The sequence below is a fragment of the Agelaius phoeniceus genome, chromosome 1 (genome assembly GCF_051311805.1).
Source record: "Agelaius phoeniceus isolate bAgePho1 chromosome 1, bAgePho1.hap1, whole genome shotgun sequence".
Classification (NCBI taxonomy): Eukaryota; Metazoa; Chordata; class Aves; order Passeriformes; family Icteridae; genus Agelaius; species Agelaius phoeniceus.
Window position 1 is genome coordinate 111,861,943 of NC_135265.1, and position 20,361 is coordinate 111,882,303.

General features: G+C 39.4%; 1 protein-coding gene across 1 annotated transcript in view; it reads right to left on the reverse strand.

The window, feature by feature from the left end:
- Positions 1 to 14,406, reverse strand: part of LOC129123447 (ethanolaminephosphotransferase 1-like) — a 57,934-nt gene extending 43,528 nt beyond the window's left edge. The window contains exons 1-2 of the mRNA XM_054637800.2: positions 14,208 to 14,406; positions 1,350 to 1,418 (exon numbers count right to left, since the gene is read on the reverse strand). Of these exons, the coding sequence (XP_054493775.1) occupies positions 1,350 to 1,418; positions 14,208 to 14,264 (126 nt within the window). The 5' untranslated portion in view covers positions 14,265 to 14,406. The remainder of the gene's footprint in view (positions 1 to 1,349; positions 1,419 to 14,207) is intronic.
- Between the last annotated feature and the right edge of the window lie 5,955 nt (positions 14,407 to 20,361).

Below are 20,361 nucleotides of genomic sequence, written 5' to 3' on the forward strand. Positions count from 1 at the left end.
ATGAACATAGATGCAAAACATTCTTCAACAATTCTTTGAAAATTATCCCAATTTCCCTATTGCAATGCATTGTTCAGGAACAAAACCATTATAGTAACTTGCATTCCTACTGATATTTTACAAACAATTATAGTGTGTCTAAGCTATATGGGAACATTCAATAATGTTGTTCTTCTTCTGGTAAAATGCTGCAACTATTAGGATAAATTACCTACAAAGGAAGTTTTGCATTGACAACACTCCCCCTTCAGTCTGATGGCAGATGAATACCCACCCATCTCCTAAACCAAAGGGCAAGTGCACAGTAAAGCCTCTACTCATCTCCCACGCCAGAGTGCTGGAGGGGCTTTTCTGCCTCATTGTTTTCCTCAATATTATTATGGGAATAAAAACAAAGTCTCTGAATTGAATTACTGAAGTCAGTGTCAAATCTTTGAATTTCTTTTTTCTCATCGCATGGTCAAGTTGTATTTTAATTCTTCAGTTGGGTCATATGAACACTTTCCATGAAATTACTTTGAGGTTATGAATTAGGGATTATGATTTTCCTGCTATATCAAGAATAATCAACACCTGAATTACAGAATCCAAAGATGGCAGATCCAACAACGCTCTGACCACATACATCCTTTTTTTGTTTGTACAAAGGTTTCTTTTTAAGTCTGCTCCAATCTAAACATTTCCTGTAATGAGGCAGATGCAGAAGTCAGTACTTCCTTGGAGATCAATAAAGTTCATATTTATTTGAGATACAACTTGCTTTTTTTTTTTTTTTTTGCCAACAACAGCATAACTGGCTGTGAGTGGTTTATTTTTAAAAACTGCAGATTGCAATACATTCAAGAGATGGCATCTTCCAATCGTTATGGTGATCATGGTAACCACTCTCATTTTCAGCTTCTGCGAGGAACGCCCGGCTGTCTCAAGCAAGTCCCCTTGGGAGAAAATGAGACAGTGCTTGCATAAAATCATATGCACAGCACAGAGAGAGAGCCATGCTGTTGTTAGGCAGCATATGCTGCACAAAAATAATCTGTACTAAGTAAAACCATCCGTGTCTTCAAAGCTGTTTAATGAAAGATGCAATAACGAAAGATATAGAAAAGAAATGGATGCCTTTTCTACAGCAATCAGAAAAAAAGAAACCAGCCCTTTCTTTCTAAAGAAAAATCTCACAACAACACACTCACCCCTTAAACATGGCTAAATATCCTGCAACATTTTTCTTTTATCAGATGTCTTAATTTCAGCTTTATTGATTAATATGTATTTTTAAATGAAAGTACACACTATACTTAAAACAAATTCTTACATTAACATGTTATGTTTTTATTAAATGAAATTCTTACCTTAATAATTTTATTCCAGATGGGCTGCATAATATACACAGATAAAGGATTTGTATCCACAGCACTGTACTGTGAGGAAAAAGCAAGCATGTTAAACAAAGCACTGAACAATGGCTATTTTTACATGTCCTTCAGCATCTAAGAGCACTCAGTGAGACTGGTGTAAATTTATTTTACTCTGATTTGTACAGGTTTTATTTCATTTAAAAGCACTGGCCTGGTTTACAATTACCATGTTAGCAACTCTATGTATTAACACAAAGGTTTAGGCTTGTGAAATGGCAAACAGCTCTGCAGTGACATTTTACTTTAAAATTCTTATTAATTTTACAACCCTATAAAATTCTGCATTTCTACAGTATTTTGGATTTAACACCTTTATTTCCACTACCAGTAATGCACAGTCTGAGCACCAGTTCATTGCTAGTATTTAGGATAGATAGTGAACATGGAATGTGTTTGTAGGTGGAATATTATCTTGCAGAGATACACAGCTTTTGTCATAGTAACACAGTTGCATTTGCACTATGCTAATTCATGTAAGGCAATATTACTATAAAAATGAGCTCTAAAATAGTGCAGTTCATTACCACAATAACATTTCTCTATTGGACAGACTTGAAAACACATGTGTTTTATAAATTCTAGTAAGTACATATCTATATCTTTTTTAAACAAAACATTTCAGAAATCCAAGGCCACCCTGAATTGCTGTTGTCTCATTTTTCCTCAGAGGACAGTATCAAGTTTTATCCTGCCTTGAGACTGCAGAACACAGAATAATCTTAGGAAGAACAATCTTAATTGATAATATCACTCGAAACCATGTACTTGAGCCCTGGCAGGTAGACATTGGAAGAAGTTATCCGTCATTGGGGTGGTACATGTAATTATTTCAGAAATTCTTGGACTTTGAAAGCGCATATATGGCTTAACATTGCTAGGATGATGCATATGACTCACAAAGATTCAGATGTATCTATATATAGCACTGTCCAAACATCATGTGCAGAAAATGGGAGTGAGATGGGATGTGTTAGACCACAGTTTGACAAAGCTGTTCACTTGCAGAAGAGCTGATGACAAAGAGTCTCCTTTCACATAACTTCAGCTAACAGTTAATTGTCTCTCCATATATATAGTTAATTTATGAACCTCTGTAAGCCAACCACTCTTTGGAGGAGACTGCATTCTGGAAGTACCTGTTCCAAGTCATTAATTATCAAAGCAACTTGGGCACTTGTCTTAAACTCATGTACCTACATATGAAATGCTTAGGAACTCTTCCATACATTACTTTTTTCTATCTGAATACAAAGCATATGTCTTAATTACCTTCTGGACAAAACAAAGCATTCACATAGTAATTTTGTGTGTTCAAGTTTAAATCACAGATCATAAACCTACCATCTAATAAAATTATTCTAACACAGCTATTCCCTGTAAATACATACTGACAAATATCAAAAAAATCATCTAGCAGTAACTGGTCAGACCAGACTGCCTAAATTTCCAAAGGGAATAAAATTTTCAGTTTAATGTAGTGTACATCACTGATTTTAATTTTTTCTAAAAATGCTCTATGTATGTATGTATGTATGTTCACTGTATGTATGTTCACTCTGATGTATAATTTTTCTCTGTTGCCGCCACCCATATTACTTAATACACAATGCAATTTTGTCATCAACAGATTTTCCACCAGAATATATATTAGAATTCTTAAATACATTACTTCAGAAAAAAATTAATTCACAGGTAAAACTTTACTTTTCATTATTCTGTATGTATTTGCAGGCCCAGATGCTGTATTTATCTTTCAAACACTGATTATTACAACTGTTTGAAGTTTTGATAGTCCAGCTTGCATGTGAATTATCAAAACCTGTGGGCTTTGCTTACGTTTATGCCAAAATTAAAAAGAATACCAAGCTATAAAATACTTGTCCCAACAGACCAGTCAGCTACCACTTAATTCACATGAGAACTATGGAAATCCTCTGAGAATGAAGAAAATTCAAAGGATCCATGAGCACTTTTGAGGTTCCAGGTAATCAGGAGTCTGCTCAAAGTTTCACTGTGGCTACTGCCCATTTCCTTACCCCAGCTGGTATTCAAAGACTATGTGACATATGGGACAATTTGCTGACCAGCAGATTCAATTAATTCAGCCATACCTGGATAAGAATGTGCAAAGGTCAAAATAGGGGAGTTTTACCCTTGCTTCTACTTTGGCATTCTCTTTCCCCCCTCACCCCCAAGTCAAAGTCATTAATAAAATCAGAACATGCTAGTTAAACAACAACAGTAAAATGAGGCTTTCTATCCAAAATATTCACTGGCTGTTCAGAACTACTGCTTGCTCTTAGAAGAAAAAAAAGGGAAAATCAGTCTCATTTCTTTGAAATTGTTTTCTTATAGAGAAAATAAAAGAGACTATATAGATATTATATAATTTTTGTATTTTCTTTACTGGGAAATGTAAGAGATCAGGTAGCTTTCCAACATATCTCTACATAACAGACACAAAAAAGAGACACAGTCAGCTTTTTGTTTGCCTCACAGTTTCCAAAGACAAGCACCAAAAATCAAAACAGACCTTACTGGAAAAAGTTTAAAAAAGGAGAATTACTGACAGCTTTTGTCACCTAAAGACATTTCAAGACACACCACACTTCATCCTGTTAATTCCTGCATTTGTGGCTGAACTGTTGGTCCTCTGGGCAGGGAAGGAACATTCAGCAGATGTGCAGAAGAATGGAAATTTGCACTTCCCTCCACAATAATTTGTTTTAGCCAGACCAAAGGAAACACCCATGGAAAAATAGTTTTCAGTCACGGCAAAAAATAAAACTTGACAAATAAAGTCTGCTATACCATTTAATACTCTGCTTTGTTCTGCTCCCAAGAAGCTACTAACCTCAAGGCCATGAAATCCTCAGGAGTTTAATGTTCATGGCTGCTCAGAAAAGCAAAGTACTGAGTAATATGCTCACATTATGACCAATGAACATGAATGCAAGAGTCCATTGAACCCGACAGAAAAAAAGCACTGCCATTTGCTATTGTGCAATTCTGTCATTTTCAGGGCACTTATACTAAAAGACAAAAGTGGAGAGGATAAGCCTGTTGGAGGTTTTTAAGTGCAAGGCTTATACAAGTACGAAGCACTCCCCTGCAAACAGTTTCTGCCCTGGAAAGGGGATTGATTGTCCTTATACAGAGAAGAAGGGCTTGGAATAATCAGAAATCTTCTCTCAATTATTTTTAAAGAAGTTGTAACAGTTGGGAAGGAATGGCAGTAGTAAGGGAATAGGAAAAATGGTATTGATTTCATCTTACTCCCAAAATTAAAAATGCTTCTTCTGGTTTTATTTAATAGCTGATATCTCCTTGAAAGTCATCTGCTTTCTCTCTCAGTGTTAATGGCTTCTAGAAGAGCTAGAAATGAGAATACAGACACCAGACACATGCACACATACATGGTGACTCGGGCAGCACACATGAAATGTGCTTTTACTTTGTATTCCTGCATCTTAATTTCCATCCAGGGGATCCAGCACAGGATGAAGTTTCTGCTGGTCACCTGTGTTAAAGGGGAAAGGAAACAAGATTAAGGAGGGGGAGGGGGATGAGGTGGGGGAAGGGATAAACAATTAAGAAAAGTAACAGGAAAACAGAAGAAAGAAAAATGAGCAAAAGCAAAGGTTTGGCTACACAGTGGAAAGACAACTGTTCTGCAGTGACAGAGCAGAGCCAAAACCAAGGGGCTAAAGCACTCACAGTGTTCAAGGTCTGCTCTGCTAAATACAAGACAAATGGTACCTTCTGGCTCACATCCACACAGCTTAGAAATACTTCCCATTATTGCAAACTGGTCACATCAGCACAGCACAGCATCTGCTGGAGAGGTGTTTGGCCTCATCATCTGGCCCCACACACCCAACACATCATTAGCATTCAATATATTTAGGTTCAAAGTATCTGAAATAATCTGGAGACTACACTGTAACCCAGCAATATGGCATTTTCAGAGTATGAAAGTGAGCCCACAGTGTCTGCTGTGCGTGTTCAAAAACCCAAATGCCCATGTTGGAAGAGTGCTGAAGGATGGTGAAACCAAAAAATTATGTGCGCTACCTCCAGAACTGACTATTTCCAAACCAAAAGCCTAGCTATTGCCTTGGAGAGACTTTGGAGAAATAAACAAACAAAACCCAAACAGGGAGTGAGCTAACCATTAATGAGAGCAGACACTGGATCTTCACTGGACTCCCCAGCCCTTTCCAGCTTTGCATTGTGGAGGCATCACAAGAATAAAATTTTGGAATGACTGTGATTAAGAGAAAAACATAAAGCACATCTACACACACTTCAGAGTCAGGGGAGAAAGCAAGCTGCAAGAAACGTAGTTGCATAACTACATTATATCATTATTTCAACTTCAGCTGCTCTTTATACTAACAGATTATTCCTTTCCTGTACTTAAATCATCTTGTCCCAGGTATCATGCCACTCAGTCATTTACATTCACAACACCTGTGTTTTGTAAATGACAGACAAAGGGATGGGAGGCATGACAATGAACTCTCTTTTGCACAAGGTAAGGGGGTTTTGTGGTTTTGAAAACTGGAAGATGAGACTCTCAGTCCAGGGTATGGACCAGTCGATATTGAAGAGAGCTCAGTGGGAAATCACCCTTCTGGGCAATGTCTTATGCAATATGAACTTGGCTCCTGTGAAACTTTACACTTCAGGAACCACACAAAAATTAAAGAAAATACTGAAATACTGGCACATCTGTTAACAATTTTCCATCAATCCTTCTGATTCCTAGAATACGTTAAACATGTGGAGTTTAACTCTACTTTATATATGTTTCTACAGGTTTGTAGTTATTATGGAACACAGTCTTGGATCTTAACAAAAGCTTCACACAGGGAAGAAAGAGAAGCATGCTACAAATAACAGAGCTCCACAACACTGTGGATGCCAAATATGTTCAGCACTTTAAGTGCTGATACTTCTGTTACTTCTAATAATAGACTTGCTTTACATTATATCATCAGTTAGTTAATTATTCATAAATAATGGCTTGGGTTTTCTGTCTCTTCTACAATAATTTGGTGTATTCTGCATTTTCCCCTACCCACATATATATATATATGGGGGTTTTTTGTTTTGGTGGTTTTGTTTTGTTTTGTTTTGCTGTTTTTTGGTTTTGTTTTTTTATTAGATCACCAATACCTAACTCCAGGAGTTATAAGCCTGAACTAGGGCTGGATGCAGCTGCACTGTGAAGGAAGAGGCTGCCCGAGTTGGGCTCCTGAGCTCCTCTCTCCCCTCTCACTTTGCCCCCTTCATTTCCATTAGCCTGTGCACACTACAGCCAGAAAATATAGTTAGATTTTCCTTCCACCTGATATTATTCATAGCAAATAATAGAACATCATGGTTTGTGCAATTCCACAATTCTGATTGGTATTGCGAAGTCATCAGGAAGTTGTTATGACTCAAAATGCTGTCCTGGGGATGTTTTGTTGCAAAGGTGTGTTTATCATTCACTTCCTCATTTTCAGGAATCCTGACACACATTGAGTCCTGTGCTACATCCTTTCCCTTAATGAAGTATGTATGGACCCATGTCCATGAGGTCACGGGCACGTAGAGCTGTGGGTCAGGACAGGCCACTCTTAGGGACTCATGCCTGCCAGTGGCACATCCCCTTGCTTGCAGAGCAGTGCCACAGCCTCAAGGTCACAGAACCATGGGTTTGGATCACAGGATCATTCAGGTCAGAAGGGACCTCAGCAGGTTTCCTCCTTCTCAACATAGGCTCAAAACCAAGTGCTTATCCAGACCATGGAGAGGCGGACAGTCAGTGGGACTGGAAGTCAGCAACCAGTTTTCAACTCATAGTAGTTATATTAAGGATGCTGCCTAATTTCTCTTAAGGAGAAGCTTACATGGGACATGTTCAAGCACTTAACAACAAAGCCAAAATAATTAATAAGAACATAGAAACATGATATTGAGCAAGGGGTAATAGAAGAGAGCTGCATATGTGCTGCTGTAAAGGGACAAAGGTAGAGGCTGGGCCAGAATGGTGAAAATATAAATCCTGCCAAAACCAAGACGTGCACACTCTCAAGGAACTGCACAACTGATCCTTAACTTGCTATTCAAGGAAGCTCTAACATAGCAAGAAAGTTGATTTCTATGTTTTGGTTTTTTTTTTTTTTTGTGCAGACTGGACTTCCACAGTCTGTAAAAGGAAACAACAGCAGGATTTTGTGCTACACCTATTTCTGTGCATGTACAAACATGTATGTGCCAGCAGCCCTTTAAAGATCTAACAGTAGACCAAGTACCCATCCAGCTGGAGCTCTGCCAGAAGGTGTACCTAAATACCTGGGGAACCCAAAGTGGGGAAACCACTCCAAGCCCAAAAGGGAAGACAGATTAAAAGCATGTTGTAGTTTCCATAAGAGCTGAAGAACAGTGGTTCTGTAGCACATACACTGAACCCTTGTGTTATCTAACATCCTGATGCACAAGAGAGGGGCTACTTCACAGAAAGATTCCTACCTCTATAAAACAACCCTTAGAATAAGGGTTCCTGTAGATTTATGACAAACATTACACATTCAAATCACAGCTACATCTTTGCAATTAGTCTTCTATTAAAACACAGATGAATAAACAAAAATACATATGTATACATGCATATTCTACACATAAAAATCCAAAAAGCACCTCAGAATGCTAATATCTCTTGATAAAGCAATAAAATGAAACTATGCAGTTGGTATTTGCACTTTTATGAGATTCAACAAGGCATACAACTCTTTATATTGAGCATATCTGTCCCAAAAGTGATCTAATGAACCTTTATAAATTAATGGGTGTAACACTGCACTCAAAACCATGTACAATTTCCCATCATTGGGAAAAAAGTCCTGCAGCAAGTTACATCAAATGCAGCATCTCTGTGATATGATTGCATTAAGTTGTTGGTTGATTAGCATGTGTTACGTGGAAGGAAGATAATGATTACAGAACTCATGAAATGCTACATTGTCAGCTACAATCACAACAGGACGAGGAAAAAGAGGTAATGCATGCATGAAGATTGTCTTTCAGAATGACATATTCAGTTGGCCCATGGATCTTTGAAACATGAGACACATGAATGCAGTGACAGATAATGTAAGAGTAATGAGTTATTTGGTTTATTTCACATACTATTCAACAACATTTAATTACAACTCCAGTCTTCCATCAAAGTAACATGAAGAGGACTGCAAGATTTTATTTGTAGAACAGTGGGCTGTTGACTCATGGTTTTATTGAAGCCAGACAACATTAGTTTTCACTGCCTCAAATATTCAAGGACACAGTTTAATAAACTCTGGTGGTTTGAAAAATCTAACTACAGCAGACACAGCTGATAACTGCATTCAGATAATATTTGGAATTAAATATTAGCGAAAAAAACCTAAAAATACTATGTGGAAAAACACTATATAATAAACATGCAAAGAAAATACTCAATATACATAAAATTGTCCATGTGCAATGAGCATTATTGCAATGACCATCATTAACTGTCTCTTAAGTAGTTCCAAGTAAGTATGCAAATGAAAGTTTCTTCTCCTAAATTTTCAAAATCATGTAAACTCCTTGTGTTACCAGAGTAGAAAGCAAAACTATTGTTCAGTTAAGGTGAGCAGAACCCATGATTTTCCTAAATCTCATAGTTACACTTGTAGTCTTGGAAAAGCATAGACTTCACAGAAATCCAATCCTGAACTTCCAGACACTAATTCACTAGATTATACTCAACACACTTTGCTCTTCTGGTATAAGTCAGTGTAAGAGAAAGAGTCAGACCTTGAAACGTGATCACTACGCATCTGATCTTGTTTCTCTAACCCTCCAAAATGAGGCCTGGGATGTAATTTGAGAGATCTTCTAGTCCAGAGTGTTCACCTAATGCAAGATCACGTTCAGTATACATTAAGGATGCAGATCAAGTTTCCATGAGGTAATGGCCCCATTGCTTGCAGAAAGCAAACATGCCAGCACATTAAAAGAAAATACATTACCCAAAACTTTCATAAAAAGGTGTCAGCAACTGTTTGTTTATTAATACTCAACACTAGATTGTTGATCTTGCCTCAGAGAAATCAAGTAATTTCTTAAGACTGATAAAATGATTGCCCAATCCCCTTTAGTACCTGTTCCAGCAGGCCTTATTAACATAAGACTGACATAGCAGATGCCTTAAATTTCTCTTTGTGCAGCCAAAACTCACATCTTGTCTTTCTTTCAAAGGGTACTCTTTACTAGGCTCTTACTCCCACTTTACTCAGACTGTCTCATACAGCTCATCTTTTCTAAGCCTCTTGTTATTCATACTGTCATTCTGAGGACTGCAAACTGGGGGCCAAAGCAGGCAGGACACATTATTCCACTTGATACCTGATCAGTACATCAGCTACAGCAGTAAATGTAACCCTTTGACATATTTATGACACTTCCAGCTTAAGATCTTTTTTCCCTTTATTATAACAGCCACAATGCTGTCAACACTCTGATCCCCTGGTATCTTTCCTGCACTCTGTTGTCTCTTATTTTATGTTTTAAATGTTGATTTTCTTTCCCCTAAGCAAAACCTTGGTTACTGAATTTTTTCATATTGATTTCTGGCTATTATATCCCTTTTCCAAGTATATTTTAAATAATAAACCTATTCTTCAAAATTCTTAAGTATAGTGAAAATTTTACAATGTTCTCTCTTCTGTTACTTAATGAAAGTATCGAACAGCAATAGAGTTCAGACAGAGAGGTAGCTGCGTATGTTGATAGAACTTCCTACTTTGACAGAAAACTTTAAATGTTTCCATTCTCTTTGAAGAAATATTTTAAACTCTTTAAAATGTTTCCATTTTACAATGATTTCATCTTAATTACCTCTACCTACTTTACTTGTGAGAACACGAGACAGTAGCAGACCCCTCACTGAAATTAAACTACTTATACCTCATTTACTCTCCCCTCTTCACCACACCCCTTATCCACACAGAGCTACCTGCTAAAAAATGACTTAGAGAATAGAAACAGTGTGGACAAAACAAGATGAAAATGTGGAACCTTAGATGTTAATTTTTAATGTTGTATCTGATTTTTTAAATCATCTTTTCCAGGCCTATTGTTTGAGTCAAGCCTCTATAGCTTGTTCTTAGATCTCTTTTATTCTCAAACAGGATAAAGCATCAGTTTTCTGGCTTGAAGAACCTCTGTGCCCAGGTACTGTAAAAAAAAAGGTGACTCAAGGCAAATATGCAAGGGAAATCCTAAGAATGAAGTGATGAGAAGAGACAATGGCAACAAGAGCTCACCACTGACATTACTGCATTCTGGTGAGAAGAATAAAAATAAAGAACCAAATTCTGCTTTTATCTGTACTCATCACCTGGTTGTTGCAGAACAGCTTGCTTCCAACAGAAACCCAAGCAGGCAGAAAAAAAAAAGGTAGCAGTGTAATTCCATGGCTGCTCTTCTAGAACTACAAAACGCTGATAAAACATAAAAGTAGGAACGACATGATCCAAGCCCTACAATTCCAGTTGGCTGTAGCTTTTTGGCTGTGTTGCTCCATGTGCTGGAGAACAGGACACAAACCAAAGATAAGAATCTTCTGTGGTACAGTTGCAGCAAATCACCTGAGCATGCAACTGTCCTGAAATCAGCACCTGCCCCAGAGGCAAGAAGGTGGCAGAAATATCACAGCAGTAATATTCAGGGTTGTGTCTGAACTGTCTCAGTGTCACATCTCCACCTGTTCTCAGCGTGCTTTTAAGCAGAAAAAGGAACACTGAATCTCTAAAACCCCATTAACAGGCAGAATGAATGGGAATAGATTAGTAAAGTGAAATAGCTAGTCCTGAGGAGCCAGTGCCTGTGCTATAAGGATTTCAGAAGGTATCACATAAGCTGGTTCCATTATAATACTAGGGACTGAATGTACTGGGGGTACTTGTGTGTTTGTTAGCTGGTTTAGGTTCATGCTAAGGGAATGCATTTTTGTGCTCTGAAGTCACTCTGTGATGTAAGCCAAAGCTTGGTAACTGGGGAAAACTTGCTTCAAAAGCCTAATATCCATGGACCTAACATGCTAAAGGGTGCTGAAATCTTTGCATTCATTAGAGGTCTGCCATTCCCTTAGCAAAGAACTGTGCTGGTTTTGTTGCCAAGGCCCTCCTCCAACTGCAAACAGGAGACAGACAGTGCCTGAAACATACAATTGGAGCATTCATGGCAGAGAAATGAATTCAGCTGTGCGAAAATTTTGAAAATTGAACAGCATTTTTTTCAGGCCATATTTACCTTTACAAAAGCAGTTGATTGCACAAATTATTTTTTTTAAGCTGTGTTACGCTCAGCAGACAAATTGTGCAAAGTATGGAGTACGTTAAGCCACTGAGAGTACCGTGAGTACAATGCTGCAGTGTGATGTACAACAGAGAGATGGATGCTACTAAATCTAAAGTTTCTATGCACATTTCAAATCCAGAAGTGTTTTAGCTCAATATTGAATGTATGCTTACAGATCCTTTCAGAGGTTATCTAGTTCTTCACAGGGCCAACGCACATATCCCTCCACACTACTCCACACCTGAGTTCACCAGGAAACACAGGGCAGAAACAGCGAGGAGGTTGTAAGAAGAGGTAACCCATGTGGGCTGGGCACAGTGATCAGAGTTTAGCATCTGTTGAGTAGGGAGCAAAGGAAGCAGCAATCTCCTCCAAGGGGCTGGGAAGCTGAAGGACCAGGATGCAGTAAGGCCCTAGGCTGAAGGGGAAGAGATGGCAGCCAGAGGGCAACAGGAGGTTGAAGAGCATGTGTCAGGCCTGGGAGGTGGTGAGAACAAAGCTGCAGTTGTGGCAGCCCCAGGTATGGAAGAGTGAAGGACAAGAGATTGTGGTAATGATTAGTGTTTCCTTGCTGCACCCCTTTTGTATTTTTGGAGTACATTAAATCACTGTGAGCAGCGTTTAGGAATAGGGAGAGCTGCCATCACCTGCCAGGTCCTCCTGCAACCTGGAGCACCAGGAAAATGGTGCAGATACCTGGCCAGCTCAGCAGCACCAACCTCATGTAGCTGTACTTCTCTGTGTGAAACACATGCCATTTGGATTTATTTATTTCCAAGATATCCTAGTCCCAAGTCACCTCAGGTAAAAGAAAACCATTTGATTTCATCTTTCTAAAGCCTGCAGTTACTAGGATTTTTTTTTCAGAACACAGAAGAACAGATACTTCTTAAGTATCTGTGTTGGCTGATTCTTGTACTTAAGAAAAATTACCCTACGTAGTTTCTTAGCAATGCTCTTGAGAAACCAATATACTAAAATTAAATTATTTGATATGTGATTCTGCCTTTTGGTAATAATTTGCCCTGTAAATCATAAGTATGGCACAATGATTACAGGTTTTTTTTAAAAACGTTGTCTTGATTATTCCTCATCTGCACTTGTTTGAAGCTATTTTCATTCAAATGATAAGAAAGAATGCAATACAAGCATTCCCATATTTGTACTGTGAATTCAAATAATTCAGGGAAGTTACTTAAATAACAACATCCATTTATCTTAAAACTTGCTTTTTATTTTTCTTCCTCCTGATCTCAGTCAAGACTGTGGCTTCACCATTCAAGCACAGACCTGCACAACTCATGCCCTGTGGCCAGAAGCAGCTGGCAGAATGTTTTATCCCACTCACATCAGAGACACACAAACAGGTTGGTACATTTTAATTAGCTTCTGTGCATAACAAGTTCCTAGGAAGCAACCTGGAGAACACTCTCGAAGCCACACTTCCTCCACCTTCATTCCTGCTGAGGTAAACAGGCAGAGCTGCTGGCCCAGGGAACGGAAGGGCTTGATAGGAACCAGGAAAAGCTGAATGCCCTGGTTGGAGCCCAGCCTGGGAAGGCACACGGTAAAAGCAAGAAGGCAAGAATCTTGGGGAGCATGGTGTAGGGCTGCTTTGGCAAACTGAACATAAAATAATAGGCTGGGTGTTGTGCTGGTAGAAGCTGGTCTGCCCCTCCTGCTTTTCATGAGGAAAGAGGTGAGGGTGCGTGAACACGGTGGCATGGCCCATTTCAGACACCTGCACCTCAACTGGCACAAACCTGGATGGTCCCTGTACTGCATCCCCTGTAACTCCTAAGTCCATGACATAACACTGGTAAATTCAAATATCTAATGATTCACCCATTTACTGAGATTCACCCATTTACTGAGATTATTTGCAAACATGAGGTTTAGATCATTATTTAAAGTTTTTCTTTCCCCCCTCTGACGGCTTTTTTATTTATTTCTCAACGCCAGAGCATTCCTGCGTCCGAAGGCTTTGCAGACAGCCAGACAAGCAGCATCAATGCGTGCCTTCTTACAGAAACACCGGATGCCTCCAAAACCACGCTGCTCTAAAACGGGCACAGCTTTGACAGACGTTGATACTCACTCAAAACCCAGTTCACTCTGCCTCCACCGAGACCCACCTGCCGCCCCGCGAACACCCACCTCCTGCCCAGGGCACGCACTCCATCGGAGCCGGGCACAGGCGGAGGTGCGGGACATCTCCCCGCGGGCACAGGTGGAGGGAGCCCTGCGGACCCTCCGGCGGCGGAGGGATGGCCCGGCCGGCCGGGGCCGCATTCACAGCGGGGCCGGGACCCAGCCGCCCGAAGCGGAGCGCTCCGGAGCCGAGATGCCACCCGGGGCTGCCCGTCCGCCTCCTGCCCTCCCTCCCGGCCCCGGGGCTGCCCCGTACCTTCCCCGTACCTTGTAGTGTCGGAAGCCGTGCAGCTGCCGGCCGCTCACATAGCGCCACCGCCACATCGCCGCCCTGCCCTGCGCCGCGCCGGCACCGAGGCACGGAGGGATGGCAGCGACGGGAGGAAGGATGAGGGAGGCGGCGGGGCCGGGGGCGGGCGGAGGGCGGCTCCCCGGCCGCGCCCCGCGGGCTGGACCTGCCCCCGGCTCCGGGCACCCAGGCCGGGGCTGCCCGCGGGGCTGGCTCCCGGCGCTGGCTCCCGGCGCTGGCTCCCGGGGCTGGCTCCCGGGCGGCTCCCGTGGGAGCGGGCGGCTTCCCGCGGCCCCAGGACGCTCCGGTGCCCGCCTGCCAACAGGGTGTATTTCACACCCGTAATGACCTCACTGTACCTAGGCACGTCGCGGAATCACCTCCAAACTGTTTTTCTCGCTACGGGTCTATTGAAGATGCTGTATTTACTGCATACGGGAGGGAGGGCGCGCCCGTGAAGTCTCTACACAAAATAGCGCTGAGTAACAAAAGCAAAACATGCCAAGTAACACTACACAAACTGTGTTAAGTGCCGCGTTTCAGAAACAAGTGACACTGAGGATTAAGGTTTATATTTACATTCCAACAATAATCTGAGTCTTGTTTCTTATAATTGCACCTGCACTGGAGCCTGCCACACCACATCAGTCAGCAGCGCACTCTGTGCCTCCTGATTTCTAGGGAAGTGAGGCACTGGTATAGGCAAAAAACAAAAAACATCCCCCCCCAAAAAAACCAAAACCAAAAACAAACAACCAAAACCAACAACAAACAACCAAAAACAACAACAAAAAACCCCCAAAACACTGGAAAGCATCAGGAGTAATGTTTCAGCTGCAAACGTATTTCAGTATATGGCATGACACCTTGTGTTACCTGGGAGAGAGAGTTGAAGTCATACACGCCAAGGTCTGAGATTTTATGGACCAAATGGAATCTATCCAGAAAGAAAATCAATTAAAATCCATTACTTGCACCCCATGAGGCATCTCATATATTGTGAGAGCCAGTGTTATTTTACAAACTGGGCAGGTTTGATAGGAATTATGCACAAGTTATGATCGTTAAGTGCAAACTGTACGCAATGGTTTTTGTTCTGTATTATTAATTACACATTAATCAATTGAGATGTGCTTATACCTGCATTCTGCTTCCAGCAGCAGCAGCTGAACTTCTGCTCTTGAAAACAACCCAGAACTTTAATACTTAGCTTCAGGTTACTGAGTTAAAAGCTTGATACCAGTTTAGAAAGCTAAAGTGTATGAACTGTAGTTCATGAGCCAACTCTAATTTTAATTAGTGTTCACAGCCTGAATTTTGATTTGGGATCCCCTCCATTGTTATTATCACATTTTAAAATTGTGTTATGCTATTGAACTAATTTACAAGGGTACATAAGAAAAGATTCACGACCTGTATGGTACTCACTGAAGTTTTTTAGTGCAAGCAAATTACTAAAACAGGCCAAAGCATTTTAGAATTATCACTTTCACTTCTTAACTCTAACCTTAGAAGCCTCAAACATGAAAGCAGAAATTTGTCTGAACAAATATTGAGAGTATGATGGACAGTAGTAGAAAAGGTGTTTGCTTTTCTGAAAGGTAGAAGGTAGGCAAAAAAGAGAATTTTTTCTCTTTGCAGGCTTCTAGATTTATGTCAAAAATATATAGATACAGAAGATACATAGATATAGCAGACAGAGAATACAAGTTGTATTTCCTATTCTCTCAAAACTATTTTGGTGATAAGTGAAACACAAAAAAACCCTCAAACCCTCACAAATACTCCACTAAACAGGGAATGTCAAAGACTGCCTACATGTGAAAATGCAATTGCTCAAACTCGTACTTCAGCATGTTCTGTGTCTGCTAATAAGCACATCAAAGGAGGCAGCTTAAGTTATACTAAAGAGCAGGAAACAGAGGGGTGAATAAGTATGGAATATCACAGAGCAAGCTGAGACACAAGTAGCATGGGGTTTGAGAATACTGGGGAAATTGCATTGTGGATATTACTGTGGAAATTGATCTGTGTCACTATAGGACATGAAATAACATGACGTGGACATGCAGCTCTCTCAAGGGTAAGTAGAAAATTTTTAATTTCTGACTCCAGCATTTATAGATTTCCAAAAGTAACAGTGGGTTGGAGGGTGCCAGTGCCACCTCTCCAATGACTCTGGATAAACCAACAGTCCATCAAATTTCTCCTCCTCCACAAAAGAATGCAAAACAATAAGTTGTTTACATAAAGTGTGTGAGAAAGTTCGTTACAAGAATGTAAACACCAGAAAAACTTTAAAAATCAGGGCCACAGATCTGCTAGCTGTTGATTTAAGGAATTTCCTTGATTTAGGCATCATGGTTCATATGAATAGTTGGCCTTTAAGACCACACACACAGACTAGCCAAGCCCAGGTGCAATCCAAGCTCAAGCCATGAGCTTTACCTGCTACACTATGTCTCCATGCATACCAGAATGGTAGGCAAATAGATGAGGGCTCAGGATGGCCCAGAATAAATAATAAAAACATTATTCACATGCACACACACACACATATATATATATATATATATATATGAAGTAAATAATAAATAAATAACCCAATAAATCCTTGGGTTTCATTCTTCTCTCTCTAAGTTATAATAATAAATTAATAATGATGGAGCTTCTTGGATAGGGAAGACTGCCTAGTATGGCAACTTTGATTTTTAATAATTTATTGTGTCTTCTTTATTCCCCACCTTAAAGCTGTGTACTATGCAATAGCCTTTATCTAGAAGGCATCTAATAGCACATTCCTGCCTACTTCAAGAAGTGAAAAAAAGCAGAAAGAAATCATGTAGAGACCAAACCCAAAATGACCAGCTGCCAAAGCAGTAGAAGAAGGAACCAATGTATTACCCTAGCCACTCTTTAACATAGTATTCTCCCTTGGGCAAGGCATTTTTCAGGGACACTGTTTGTAAAATCTTCAACACAAGGGTACACCACAGTCATGATTAGGCTAAAGTTGTATTAATACTAGACCTAAAAGAAGAAATTCAATATCTGGATGTACTAAAATTTATGAAGTTCAGTGTTATATGTCCTTCTGTAATTTTAAAATCTTGTTGAATTAAATTAGGAGGAAAAACTTTCATGGCAGTAAACTGGTCTAATGATTGAAGTTTAAAATATGTCACTTTTCTCCAGCTCTAAATATGGGCCTGCATTTTTTTCTCACCAGCTAGAGCCAAAAGAGAGTACTTTTATGACAGATGTTCAGTTTCAGATTGGAAAATATTATTTTATTTGCACTAACCCCATTAAACTACAGAGGCGTCTCATAAAAAGTAGGCAAATATGTTTCCCAAATGTTACTGTCTGCCAGAAAGTTATGTACTCATACTCCTTTTATAGCACTGACACAGAGAAATAGCAGGAGATGAGAAAAATGTCAGCCACTGCAAGATGCCAGGGAAGCACTTGGAGCAGGGATGCTGGGATGAGCTGGCTTAGGCTCAGTGAGCAGCCAGGACACTCCAGAGGCTGGAGCCCCTCCTGTCTTTCGGACCCAGGGGCAAGGGCTGCTAAAGAGATGCTTCCTGGATGTGCTGATTCATTTAAAACCTTTTTTTGCTTTTGATTCTTAAATGATCAGCTATTAATTTTTAATTTGTGTGAATGTTAGAAATTGACTCTTTGATCCACTGCAATCTGGCATCCCCTGAGGGGTTTTGTAGGATTTTTTTTCCCCATTTCTTCCACAGTTTACAGCTTGCCTCAGCATAGTGATGCACTGGACTGTGAAACAGTACAATTTAATTTAAAGTGGAACTGACATTGTAGCTTGAGGATTAAAAAGATTTAAGTGTTTCGTGTTACTTCCTAAAAAAAACTTTAGAGAGCTTGGAATGATCAAACTGCAACACAGTCTGCAGAAGAAAATGTTATTTTGGATCTAGACTGTGATCTGTCTAGCCTAGGCCTTTGGATCATCTCTTGCCTGACAAACTCATAAAAACCTATCTGACCCTGAAAGACAGACTCTAAAATACTTGATGAGTTTTTCCTCACCTACTTCATCACAGTTCAGTGTCTGAGATACTTGTGACTTTTAAAACTTTCCTGAAGGAATGACTCAAATCAAAAACCTTTTTCTGTGTTTGAATTTGACATTGTCTGTACCAGACTTTGTACACTGAAAAGCTTTTAAAGCTCTAACTTAATGCTCTGTAAGAGGAAATGAATCCATAAACCCATATTAGAAGGAAGAACGGGCACATTCAATCAATATAAGCAAGTGTTCCAAACTTCAGTAATTTAAGCTTCCTTACCTTTACCTCATCTCTGTAAAATACTTTCTGTTTCTTTGAAAGAGTTTTTTCTACATGTGGATTAAGGAACATTGGTGCAACCAACAGCACCACCAACAAATAAATTCCCTTTCTTTTATAAATTCCCTTTTTTCTGGATTTCACTACAGAAATAAATTTTTGTTGCTAACAGAAATTGTATTGTTTTCATAAAATTTTCATGCAACAAAAATAGAAAAAGTTCACAATTTCTTAATGTTCCCTGAGCAGCAGTAGATTTGATCTCAAGTGCAAATACAGTCAATCAGTATATCAGATAAAACAGTGGACTCAAACCATTATTTAAGCCTGTGAAAACACAGATATGTTTGTATATGTAGTTGAAAAACCAGTTCTTCAAAAACTAACCAATTGTGTTAATTATTAGTTCCAAAATATGATGCACATAAATTTTTAACAGACTTGAAGAATAATGTAGTGGTATTATGAAATTTCACCTTTTGTCAAGAAACTTGGCTTTTATTATTCTTTCTTCACATTATTTCTAATAATGAAACAGAGACTTTTTTTTTTTTTAAAGCTGCAGCTCTGTTTTAGTTCCTAATATATATGGTGGTTTTCTCACATGCTTCTTCTACTTCCATGTCATTTCAGTACTTGTTTGTGAAGAACATGAAAACAAACAAAAGGAATCTATAGACTTGGTCACCTTCTTGGGATTCTACAGAAGTAAGTTCCTCCCAGGTGTGAGCACCTTGGAATTCTTGGAAGGAATTTATGTTCAGAGAAAATATACTCACTAAAGTAGGCCAGACTTCTGTGGTCCATTTCTCTGTGGTTCAGCTCTAACATAAGAGTATTTAGCTAAGCAGTGCAATAACATATATTAAAAAAAAAACCAACCCTACCTTGAGGATATATAATAGAATTAATTTGTCAGTCTGGAAATTTCAGAAGAAATATAGCAAGTTTTTGGAAGGATGAGAACCCAGTGCTTTTAATTCTGTTTTGAATATAAAAATCAAAGGCAGTATGGGGTTTGGATGATGATGTTTCTGGCTCTTCTGTTTGCAAAATCCACTTTAATTAGTGGCAGTTTTATAAAGGGAATGCCAGACGGGTATTTGCCATAGGGTGCTTTGGGAAAAATACAAACTGAACTATAGACGGATATATGTAATTAGGGCTCAACAATAAAAATGCAGTCATGCAGGACCTTCTATCAAAATGTAAGTACTTTATAAATTCTAATCAAGCTATGAGATACAACTACCTTATTTTACAAAGATTGTTTATTATTGCTTGTGTTTAACAGCAGCACTGACAGCCAAGGTGACCTTGTCAAGAACCTACAATAAGCAATATAAAATAACCTATCTGTAAAATACAAAATATAAACATCCTTTATAACCAATATAAAAATAACCATCTTTTTCTGCCAGTGTTTCCTCCTGCAGCAGTAAAACATTTGCAAAGGTGATCAGCCTTTTTTCCCTCTGTTAACTGCAACTTATCATTTTTCGAAAGAGAACATCCATGCAAAGCAGTTCCAGTTCCAAGTCAACATCTTGGCACGGACATTACCCTTTCTGCCAGTACATTTATTGCCTTACTTTTTGCTTAGGAAGTTAAAAAAAATCTTATTTTAGTGGTGCAACAGTAATATTTTTCATCAAGTGCCTTGTGTTTAGACATTACTTGCTTAGGTATCTAGACAGTGTTTCCATCCCCGTGCTTTCTTTCCTTGCGGTATTGAACACTCATTTGAGATTTACTTCTGAGTGAACCCGGATATCACGAAGAATGCATGAGTGACCTTGGCTGTCACGAAGGA